We start from the raw sequence: 12,775 nt of genomic DNA, 5'->3' as shown, positions 1-12,775 counted from the left end.
TGGAGAAACAGCGACCCGTCAGCCGCGTTAATTTGGGTGAGAAAAGAATAGAATAATAAAGTAATTGTATTTATCAAAGGATTTTACAATGGTTGGCAACAATTTACATTAAAAAAAATGGTTAAAAATTTAAGTTGCTGCTGGATTGTTGAGAAACAATGTTTGTGATGAAAATGTTGCTGGTGTGTGCTAGGCTTTTAACATCATGTCCCTCCTCAAGAGGACTAGAGGGTAACCCGTTGTGATATTTGCAATCGGATTAACCCTTTGTCTACCAGTTCACATTTTAATTTGTTTCCTATACAATCAATAGGGGAAAATGATAACAGTTCGCTTTGTGTTATCATTTTCCCTATTTATTTTAAGTTCTTTTACCAAGTGTTGTGTATATCCTTAAAAGTTACCAACTTTTTAATATCCCTATACCCTATCTGGATTATTGCGATATATGTATTTGGAAAAATCCTACAATGCTGCAGTGAGCACCAAAGTTGTGATATAGTAACACAAAGAAAGACACTTATTTATTTACCAAGTGTTGTGTAAATCCTTAAAAGTTACCAACTTTTTAATATTGATATATGTATTTGGAAAAATCCTACAATGCTGCAGTGAGCACCAAAGTTGTGATATAGTAACACAAAGAAAGACATTTATTTATTTACCAAGTGTTGTGTATATCCTTCAAAGTTACCAACTTTTTAATACCCCTATACATACTAACATGAAAATATACTTCTCCCTGTTCGGTTCCCAGGTATGCCTGAGGAGGTAGTGGTAGTTCATGTGGATACCCCAGGGGACTTCTATGTTCAGCGCAAAACTGCCCAGATAGACCTGAAGAAGATAGACTGCTTCATCGATCCTTTCCATGTGGAGAAACAGCGACCCGTCAGCCGCGTTAATTTGGGTGAGAAAAGAATAGAATAATAAAGTAATTGTATTTATCAAAAGATTTTACAATGGTTGGCAACAATTTACATTAAAAAAAAAATGGTTAAAAACTCAATAAATATTCATACGTTAAGATTTGGGCGAGAATACAAGTTACCGATGCGGGTTCGATTCCCGCCCGGGGCGGATTTTATATCTCGACTCGGAGTTTCGTCTGTTTCATAGACATTTTCAAGGGAACTTGACACTCACCAATATAAGAGAATACTTTGACGTAGAAGTGAGTATATCATCTGTTTGTTTGATTCCTTTACTACAAAATGGAAGTTACTTCTATTTCTGAAGTCTGAATACCTTATTCCTGTTTGTTTAATTCCCTCAGATGATATCTACCTGGCCAAGTCCCCTATACCTTTTATTATTAGTAATAATAAAGGAAGGACGGACTAAAAATGGATACTTACGAGTAGGTTTTTATATCCCGACTCGGAGTTTCGTCTATTTCATAGACATTTTCAGGGGAATTTGACACTCACCAATATAAGATAATACTTTGACGTAGAAGTGAGTATATCATCTGTTTGTTTGATTCCTTTACTACAAAATGGAAGTTACTTCTATTTCCGAAGTCTGAATACCTTATTCCTGTTTGTTTAATTCCCTCAGACGATATCTACCTGGCCAAGTTTGCAGCAGATGGGAAATGGTACCGTGTCCGCGTGACCCAAATCCCTCCCCCTGGGTCCCCCCCTGACGCCCCCCTCACCCTTCTCTACATAGACTGGGGGAATGGGGACCAGCAGCCCCTCTGCCGGCCCCGGCCCTGCCCGGGGCGAATTAAGTCCATCCCCGCCCTCGCTAACCACCGGGCCATGTATGATCTGGTGTTCCCTGTACATAGCCGTGCCTGGTGCTCCAGAGCATCACAGTATTTGTGTCTATTATACGTCACAGTAAGTATAACTCTTAATCCTAGATGCCCCAGAATATCTAGGCATTAGAGCTAGACTGTTCTTAAAGTAGGTTAAACATAAGGTTAAATATTTGGACGTCTCTGCCCTCCTTTTTTAAAGCAGACAGACACACATTAGACAGTTCCCCCTTCCGAGGACCAGTGTATAGTTTGTTTCATCTTATTGTTTGATTTTTGTTGGTCCAACAGACTTCATACTGCTCTAAAAATCGAAGTCAAACAAAAGATTATCTGGTGCCAAAGTGGCATCTGCTAGAAATGTGGTAAAATATTCTTGAAACTATAAAATTCCATAGAAAATCCCCACAATATTGTTTACCCTCGTTTTGTTTCCCCCAGGGAGGATGACGAGAGCTCGGTGAGCATGCAGGTGTACACAATTCTTCCCAACAACAATCAGTACTGCGTGGACCTTCACGTTCTGGGGGAGTATGGTACCGTGAGTGTACGGTCTACCCTTCTGGCACTCAACTACGCGAGACAGTACAAGTCCGGGTCGAGTAGTGTGAGCAGCGTGGACTCCAGACATGACCCTGTGCCCCTGACTAAAACTAACTCGGTATGTAACCTATACAGGGTTTATACGCGACCTGGAAAAACCGAAAAATCTGGAAAAGTCATGGAATCTGAAAATCGGCCAAAAAGTCATAAAATAGTAATGGAAAATCGTGAAAATTTAAAGAAAAACTGGAAAAGTCATGGAATTTGCCACCCGGTCAAAAATTAAAAATGTTCTAATTAGATATCAAGTTTTTCCGACAAACGGCCTGCGGCGCATTCCCCCTCACATCCCTTGACGTTCTACATATTGCATATTTTATTTAAATGAAGGGGTAATCTAACTGATTTTTAAGCACCTCCGCGGTTCCGCCCCCTATTTTCTATTTTTCTGGAAAATTTCTGGAAAAGTCATGGAATTTCATTCCGGGAAAAGCGTATAAACCTTGTCTAAAACTAACTCGGTATGTAACTGTAATAACATTAAAAACCAACAGAGAGGGAGGCAAGGAAGAGTGTATGAACAAGAAACTGGTGGATATGAAGCTGGCCAAGGCCGCCAGTCCGAGAATATCGTAAGTTTATTATCCCCTCCCTCTTGGGGGGAAAAGTCTAATATTAAAAAGAAGAAAAACGAACAAACAAAAAAGAAGAAGCAGCAGAAGAAGAAGAAAACAAACAATGATATCCCCAAAAAGGAAGAAGAAGAAGAAGAATGAGGTTAGACACGGTTAGCCCAGTGGCAACGCGCTTGCTTGCCACGCAGAAGGTTCCGGGTTCGAATCCCACCATCGACAAAAATTGTGTCTGCTTTTAAAGACCAAGCACAAGTCCTCACGGATGGTTGACTGCGGTTCAGGACGAGTCAGCCAACTTAAAATGGCTAGAGCTAGAGATCATCACCCCGGTGTATAGCAGATACAAAAAGACATCTTTTCTTTATTCTGCTATCGCCATTCGGCGAAAGCTAAAGCCGCTACAACAACAACAACATCATCGACAAAAATTTGCTTTCGTTTTCCGATTGCAAATATTTCAACGTGTTACTTTCTGGTGTTATCGTGTTGACCCAGCACCTAAATGGGGAGTATTGTGTCTCTTCTCGCCCATCTGTTGAGAGGCCATACTATGGGATGGGCATGCTACTACACAGACCACAGGCCACACAGACCACAGCAATGAAACAACTGCTACTAGCAGTTGTTTCATTGCTACGAAATAAAAACGGCGGTGAAACACTCATCTTTTTAACCTCACCTTTGATCTTAACAATGCGACGATATTACCTAACCGGTGACTTAGGCCATCGGTATCCGGTATATAAAAAAAAAACTTATTCTTAATTTTCTGATGAGAGGCATACTACGGGATGGGCATGCTACGACACAGGCCACATGCGTCTAATGTAGCAGTTGTTTCATTGCTACGAAATAAGAACGGCGGTGAAACACTCATCTTTTTAACCCCAAGTTTGATCTTAACAATGCGACGATAGTTCTCTCAGAACGCTAAAGTTAAGCAACGTCGAGTTTTACCTAACTGGTGACTTAGGCCATCCGTATCTGGTATAAAAAAAACTCATTCTTATTTCTTACCTTCAGATACTGTGGATTCAGGAAGTTCCAGCAAGTCTGCCGTCAAACCCAACATGGAAGCCGTGAAGAAAAACCCGCCTTCCTGGCCTGACAATATAGCCTCCGTGTTGAACAACCTACTGGGGGTCTCCGAGACAGAACAGCCCCCGTTCTCCCTGTGTGTTTCCAATCAAGACAACCCGAGCAGCGGCGTGCAGAAGGTCATCCTGTATAAGAGAGAGGGAGGCAAGGAAGAGTGTATGAACAAGAAACTGGTGGATATGAAGCTGGCCAAGGCCGCCAGTCCGAGAATATCGTAAGTTTACTATCCCCTCCCTCTTGGGGGGAAAGTCTAATATTAAAAAGAAGAAAAACGAACAAACAAAAAGGAAGAAGAAGCAGCAGAAGAAGAAGAAGAAGAAAACAAACAATGATATCCCCAAAAAGGAAGAAGAAGAAGAAGAAGAAGGAGGAAAAGAAGAAAACAAACAATGATATCCCCAAAAAGCTAAGAAAAAAAATCTCGACCAGGAAATCGGCTTTTAGGCAAGGAAGAGTGTATGAACAAGAAACTGGTGGATATGAAGCTGGCCAAGGCCGCCAGTCCGAGAATATCGTAAGTTTACTATCCCCACCCTCTTGGGGGAAAAGTCTAATATTAAAAAGAAGAAAAACGAACAAACAATGATATCCCCGAAAAGGAAGAAGAAGAAGGAGGAGGAAAAGAAGAAGAAGCAGCAGAATAAGGAGGAGGAGGAGGAGGAGGAAAAAAAGAAGAAGAAAACAAACAATGATATCGCCAAAAAGCTAAAAAAAAAAATCTCGACCAGGAAATCGGCTTTGTTTAGGTTTGACAGAGTCAACTATCTGCAGAGGTCTTATCGTCCCGAAAGCGAAGAGAGAAGGAAGACAGGATAGGAGAAAGCCAGCCGTTCCGAGAACGAACCTTATCTGTTTAAGATAAAGTTCGTTGGGAATCGAACCCGCGACCTAGCCCTTACAAGGTAGACACCTTTACCTTCCAAGGTAACTAGGCTGGCTCACACTCGATTTAATCATTGCAAATTGATGTCTAGCTCACATCGTTTAATGTTTAATCACTGTCAGAGGAAAAAGAAAAATTCCGTTGGTCCTCATTTTTCCTGCTCGATGACTTTGAAACATCACCCAAGTAAGCGCAACTGATCTATTAAAATACATACCGTCCTGTGGCAGCCAATGTGGTCGCGCTTTCACGCCAAAAGAAGGAAAACGAGTACACATTTTTTCGTTGCCTCTGGGATTCGAAACCCGGGACTTTCTACATAACAAACAATCGCGTTACCACTATTCTAAGTCGGATGAAGCAATCGGATTGCCTAAACCGAGATTAAAACTTAAACGGAGTTTAAATTCACTTTGTGGCCCCCGACCTTAGCAATGCTGTGATATCCACAAAAGTTGTGAAAAAGCTCTGCTTTAACACAAAGAGTTCGTGATTTGATTTGACATAGTGGTAATCAGACCTTAGGATGATCATGTTGTTGTTGTTGTTGTTGTTGGCAAATGTCAGGTTATTTGACTACTAGGTTATTTTACCTCTGGCTTCCCAATATTTACCTACAATGTCATTGCTAATTTCCAAGGCAGGACAGGAGTTCAGGTGAACTGAGTTCATAGGACTGTTTAAGGAACATAAGGAAAAAATAGGAGAAGTTTTTAGACCAAAGCGGTGGAGATGTTCAGCCAAACAGTCGAAGGATGATCATGATCAACATTCAACACAGCTTCTCTATTCTCTCAGGTTTACTTCATTGAATCAGACCTTAGGATGATCATGATCAACATTCAACACAGCTTCTCTATTCTCTCAGGTTTACTTCATTGAATCAGACCTTAGGATGATCATGATCAACATTCAACACAGCTTCTCTATTCTCTCAGGTTTACTTCATTGAATCAGACCTTAGGATGATCATGATCAACATTCAACACAGCTTCTCTATTCTCTCAGGTTTACTTCATTGAATCAGACCTTAGGATGATCATGATCAACATTCAACACAGCTTCTCTATTCTCTCAGGTTTACTTCATTGACATCGGTAATGAGGAGCTCGTGCCCCTACCCAATCTGAAACCCATAGAGCCAGAGTTTACCCAAGAGATGGATGGTGTTATAGCATGCCGTCTATCCGGTATAGTATGTGCTGACAGCGAGGACGCACAGGTCTGGCCTGACTATGTGGTGGATAGACTCGGGGAGTTTGTAGAGAACAACCGAGGCTGTCTGTATATCTATAAATCCGTAAGTATACATTAGTCTCTGCTAGATTATACGTACGTATCTGGTAGGTATAGTATGTGCTGACAGCGAGGACGCACAGGTCTGGCCTGACTATGTGGTGGATTCTTGTTTCCAGAACTCGACATTAACTCCGAGATTCAGACCGTGCTGTCCGCCAAGTACAAACTGTCATCACCCCGTGATTCTGATTTGTATTGGAGTTTGAATCAAGTGTGTACTGTACGATATCATCTAGATATGGGATGGTATCGGGGCATACATAGTGGTAATCAGACCTTAGGATGATCATGATCAACATTCAACACAGCTTCTCTATTCTCTCAGGTTTACTTCATTGACATCGGTAATGAGGAGCTCGTGCCCCTACCCAATCTGAAACCCATAGAGCCAGAGTTTACCCAAGAGATGGATGGTGTTATAGCATGCCGTCTATCCGGTATTGTATGTGCTGACAGCGAGGACGCACAGGTCTGGCCTGACTATGTGGTGGATAGACTCAGGGAGTTTGTAGAGAACAACCGAGGCTGTCTGTATATCTATAAATCCGTAAGTATACATTAGTCTCTGCTAGATTATACGTACGTATAAATACACGTATCTGGTATAGTATTTAGGTTTGGCCTGACTATGTGGTGGATAGACTCAGGGAGTTTGTAGAGAACAACCGAGGCTGTCTGTATATCTATAAATCCGTAAGTATACATTAGTCTCTGCTAGATTATACGTACGTATCTGGTAGGTATAGTATGTGCTGACGGTGAGGACTGGCTTAGTCTGGCTGGGGAACTTGAAACAGGGAGTATACCAGCCTGAAATTTCCCTTGCTAAAGAAATAGCAAAGGTTGAGTGCGAAGGGCATCCACTCGTAAATTTTTTGTAGCCAAAACCAAATATCAGCCCAAAGCATTCACCCTAGTCAGGGCTGATTGAGAGGCTGACAAATAACGCCGACCCCCTCTGTACACGGGGAAAGGCGAGTAAGAAGAAGAATTATTGGGTCCACTGAAAATTTCATGATTCTGTTGTCCCTATTACAGGGTCCACTGAAAATTCCATTATTTTATTCCGCCTATTACAGGGTCCACTGAAAATTCCATTATTTTATTCCGCCTATTACAGGGTCCACTGAAAATTCCATTATTTTATTTCCCCTATTACAGGGTCCACTGAAAATTTCATGATTCTGTTGCCCCTATTACAGGGTCCACTGAAAATTCCATTATTTTATTCCGTTATTGAGAAATTGGGAAAATCCTACAATGCTGCAGTGAGCACCAAAGTTGTGACATAATAACACAAAGAAACTGCATTTACATTTCCCCTATTACAGGGTCCACTGAAAGATCACGTACTCCCGATTCACCTGTGGATTAAGAAGCTGAAAGTGGCGGGACCTTTCAGTCCGAGTGTGACAACTTGGATCTGTGTGAATAGACTCCTTATTAGCGAGGCCTGTGCTCACCCTACGGAACAGGAGGAGTTTACGGGCAAACATTTCGAGTCTCCCTTCACTTCTGACACTCTGGTAAGATAAGGGCGCCTGACATGCTCGAATTATTATTATCATTTAAGAGGTTTGTAGGCCCTGAAGTAATGTCCAATACCCTGAAGTAATGTCCAATATATCTGGTTCCAGGGCCCTAATGGGAAGAGGGAGAGGTTGGGTTTTAGTGGGTCTGGATGTCCCGGTATCCGGACATCAATCCCACACTCCCCGTTGCAAAGGTTTTTGCAATGGGCGTCTTTTTGAAGATTTCCCCCTCTCCAAAAAAAAAAAAAATAAGAGGTTTGTAGAGGAGACTGTAACAACGCAGGTCTTATCGTCCCGCAGTCGAAAAAACGAGGGCCGGATAGGATAAAGACAGTCGGTCCGAAAACGCAACTTATCCGAAAAGGGAACTTGGGCCAGGCAGACTTTTTTAGGACTTGAAGAAGATAAAATTGTCAGAGTTGGAGTTATACGGTTTACAACGAAATAATTTATATTTATAAATGTCATCTTGATTCATTTTATGCTGTTTTTCCCTCCTGCAATTTTAGATTCATAAAAGCTTGACTTAACCTGCCTAAAACAACATTTTGGGCTGTTTGCCCCTACACCTAAGCCTCGGAGTGGGCTTTTTGTGTACCAAGTTGTGTACTAGGCGTGTGTACTAGGCAGAAGTGTGTACTAAGGCAGTTTTATTAAGTTTAAAATTATTATTAGGGTGTATCCAAAATAGTCGACTGACCTTCTTTGTTTAATATTCAGTTTATTATTATTCTTGATTTCATTTTTCGATTTTACTTTCATGTAATGATTTAAAATCATGTACCTACCTAATTTGTTTAATATTCAGTTTATTATTATTCTTGATTTGATTTTTCGATTTTACTTTCATGTAATGATTTAAAATCCAGACTAGAGCCCGCAATAATAGTGGTAGCCCACTGCTGTGTTAAAGGGACTCCTATTCGAGCAGTATAAATAAGCACTATTATTATTACTATTCATTTAAAATCCAGACTAGAGCCCGCAATAATAGTGGTAGCCCACTGCTGTGTTAAAGGGACTCCTATTCGAGCAGTATAAATAAGCACTACTATTATTACTATTCACTCAACACCTAATCATTGCTCCTTCCTGTACAGAAGTTCGTAAAGAAGATGAAGACGCCTACCAAGGCAGAGTTCGGACGTACAGGCAGTTCGTCTTCTGATTCTGACAATGTATCCGATCTTGAATATGATGAAGAAGACCAGACAGAAACTGACGAGCTGAGAGCCAACTATAAGCAAGTAGCCGTATCCTACGTCCAAGATCCGTACCATGTGTATGTGACTTTGTTCTCGAGACAGAAGAAACTACAAGAGTAAGTACAAGTTTTTCTTCGATAGGCGTTTAGAATAGAATAGAATATACCTTGTCTATCCTGCCCGAATAGGACTGAAAAGTCCCTTTATCCCACAATGTATCCGATCTTGAATATGATGAAGAAGACCAGACAGAAACTGACGAGCTGAGAGCCAACTATAAGCAAGTAGCCGTATCCTACATACAAGATCCGTACCATGTGTATGTGACTTTGTTCTCGAGACAGAAAAAACTACAAGAGTAAGTATAAGTTTTTGTTCGATAGGCGTTTAGAATAGAATAGAATAGAATATACCTTGTTTATCCTGCCCCAATAGGACTGAAAAGTCCCTTTACTCCCGCAGTCTAAACAAGGTCTTGTATATTTCATAGGTAAAGTTTACAGATAAGTTTATAAACCTTGCTTAACTTAAAAAAAAAGAATAGAATAGAATATACCTTGTTTATCCTGCCCGAATAGGACTGAAAAGTCCCTTTACTCCCGCAGTCTAAACAAGGTCTTGTATATTTCATAGGTAAAGTTTGCAGATAAGTTTATAAACCTTGCTTAACTTAAAAAAAAAGAATAGAATAGAATATACCTTGTTTATCCTGCCCTTTACCCCAGCAGTCTAAACAAGGTCTCGTATATTTGATGGGTTAAAGAATAATACATACAACTAACAATTCAGTAAAAAGACCTTGCTTGACTAGAAAAAAAAGAGTAAATGTAAATTAATAGGTGGTAGTAGAGAATGACAGTAAAATAAAATACAACAGGTAAAGATAGGTAGTAGAATATACCTTGTAGAAGTAGTAGAAGAATATTTAATGTCATATTTATACAACGAAATAATTTAATTCATAAATGTCATCTTGATTCATTTTATGCTGTTTTTCCCTCCTGCAATTTTAGATTCATAAAAGCTTGCCTTAACCTGTCTAAAATAGTCGACTGACCTTCGATGGTGTTCAGTGTGGACTATGGTGAATCTATGTTGTTCAGTGTGGACTATGGTGAATCTATGTTGTTCAGTGTGGACGGTTCAGTCGACATCGATCGAAGGCCGGTCGATTATGTGTTAACAGGTTAACACAACTTTAAAAACGTTCCCAGGGTAACACAGATGCTGCCCAGCTTATCTCATCCAAGCTGAATACAAGGAAGACCAAGACCTTACCATCATGTGGTGTAGGTAGTGGTGTTAGACCAGAACTAGCATATCCTGTAGCCATACATTCTTAACTTAACCTCTATTCCCAGGGTAACACAGATGCTGCGCAGCTTATCTCATCCAAGCTGAATACAAGGAAGACCAAGACCTTACCATCATGTGGTGTAGGTAGTGGTGTTAGACCAGAACTAGCATATCCTGTAGCCATACATTCTTAACTTAATTAACCTCTATTCCCAGGGTAACACAGATGCTGCCCAGCTTATCTCATCCAAGCTGAATACAAGGAAAACCAAGACCTTACCATCATGTGGTGTAGGTAGTGGTGTTAGACCAGAACTAGCATATCCTGTAGCCATACATTCTTAACTTAATTAACCTCTATTCCCAGGGTAACACAGATGCTGCCCAGCTTATCTCATCCAAGCTGAATACAAGGAAGACCAAGACCTTACCATCATGTGGTGTAGGTAGTGGTGTTAGACCAGAACTAGCATATCCTGTAGCCATACATTCTTAACTTAATTAACCTCTATTCCCAGGGTAACACAGATGCTGCCCAGCTTATCTCATCCAAGCTGAATACAAGGAAGACCAAGACCTTACCATCATGTGGTGTAGGTAGTGGTGTTAGACCAGAACTAGCATATCCTGTAGCCATACATTCTTAACTTAATTAACCTCTATTCCCAGGGTAACACAGATGCTGCCCAGCTTATCTCATCCAAGCTGAATACAAGGAAGACCAAGACCTTACCATCATGTGGTGTAGGTAGTGGTGTTAGACCAGAACTAGCATATCCTGTAGCCATACATTCTTAACTTAATTAACCTCTATTCCCAGGGTAACACAGATGCTGCCCAGCTTATCTCATCCAAGCTGAATACAAGGAAGACCAAGACCTTACCATCATGTGGTGTAGGTAGTGGTGTTAGACCAGAACTAGCATATCCTGTAGCCATACATTCTTAACTTAATTAACCTCTATTCCCAGGGTAACACAGATGCTGCCCAGCTTATCTCATCCAAGCTGAATACAAGGAAGACCAAGACCTTACCATCATGTGGTGTAGGTAGTGGTGTTAGACCAGAACTAGCATATCCTGTAGCCATACATTCTTAACTTAATTAACCTCTATTCCCAGGGTAACACAGATGCTGCCCAGCTTATCTCATCCAAGCTGAATACAAGGAAGACCAAGACCTTACCATCATGTGGTGTAGGTAGTGGTGTTAGACCAGAACTAGCATATCCTGTAGCCATACATTCTTAACTTAATTAACCTCTATTCCCAGGGTAACACAGATGCTGCCCAGCTTATCTCATCCAAGCTGAATACAAGGAAGACCAAGACCTTACCATCATGTGGTGTAGGTAGTGGTGTTAGACCAGAACTAGCATATCCTGTAGCCATACATTCTTAACTTAATTAACCTCTATTCCCAGGGTAACACAGATGCTGCCCAGCTTATCTCATCCAAGCTGAATACAAGGAAGACCAAGACCTTACCATCATGTGGTGTAGGTAGTGGTGTTAGACCAGAACTAGCATATCCTGTAGCCATACATTCTTAACTTAATTAACCTCTATTCCCAGGGTAACACAGATGCTGCCCAGCTTATCTCATCCAAGCTGAATACAAGGAAGACCAAGACCTTACCATCATGTGGTGTAGGTAGTGGTGTTAGACCAGAACTAGCATATCCTGTAGCCATACATTCTTAACTTAATTAACCTCTATTCCCAGGGTAACACAGATGCTGCCCAGCTTATCTCATCCAAGCTGAATACAAGGAAGACCAAGACCTTACCATCATGTGGTGTAGGTAGTGGTGTTAGACCAGAACTAGCATATCCTGTAGCCATACATTCTTAACTTAATTAACCTCTATTCCCAGGGTAACACAGATGCTGCCCAGCTTATCTCATCCAAGCTGAATACAAGGAAGACCAAGACCTTACCATCATGTGGTGTAGGTAGTGGTGTTAGACCAGAACTAGCATATCCTGTAGCCATACATTCTTAACTTAATTAACCTCTATTCCCAGGGTAACACAGATGCTGCCCAGCTTATCTCATCCAAGCTGAATACAAGGAAGACCAAGACCTTACCATCATGTGGTGTAGGTAGTGGTGTTAGACCAGAACTAGCATATCCTGTAGCCATACATTCTTAACTTAATTAACCTCTATTCCCAGGGTAACACAGATGCTGCCCAGCTTATCTCATCCAAGCTGAATACAAGGAAGACCAAGACCTTACCATCATGTGGTGTAGGTAGTGGTGTTAGACCAGAACTAGCATATCCTGTAGCCATACATTCTTAACTTAATTAACCTCTATTCCCAGGGTAACACAGATGCTGCCCAGCTTATCTCATCCAAGCTGAATACAAGGAAGACCAAGACCTTACCATCATGTGGTGTAGGTAGTGGTGTTAGACCAGAACTAGCATATCCTGTAGCCATACATTCTTAACTTAATTAACCTCTATTCCCAGGGTAACACAGATGCTGCCCAGCTTATCTCATCCAAGCT

General features: G+C 41.1%; 1 protein-coding gene across 1 annotated transcript; it reads left to right on the top strand.

The window, feature by feature from the left end:
• Positions 1-756: 756 nt before the first annotated feature.
• Positions 757-10,428, top strand: LOC113472228. The gene is made up of 9 exons (XM_026831884.1): positions 757-910; positions 1,561-1,804; positions 2,207-2,430; positions 3,967-4,238; positions 6,003-6,114; positions 6,272-6,303; positions 6,693-6,770; positions 7,555-7,749; positions 10,175-10,428. The coding sequence occupies exons 1-9, from the start codon at positions 760-762 to the stop codon at positions 10,301-10,303; spliced, it is 1,437 nt and encodes a 478-aa protein (XP_026687685.1). The 5' UTR covers positions 757-759; the 3' UTR covers positions 10,304-10,428.
• Positions 10,429-12,775: the final 2,347 nt, after the last annotated feature.

Source organism: Diaphorina citri, unplaced genomic scaffold (genome assembly GCF_000475195.1).
Source record: "Diaphorina citri unplaced genomic scaffold, Diaci psyllid genome assembly version 1.1 scaffold4379, whole genome shotgun sequence".
NCBI classification, from domain to species: Eukaryota; Metazoa; Arthropoda; class Insecta; order Hemiptera; family Psyllidae; genus Diaphorina; species Diaphorina citri.
The sequence above is the reverse complement of the archived record's forward strand: the minus strand, read 5'-3'. Positions and strand labels throughout refer to the sequence as shown.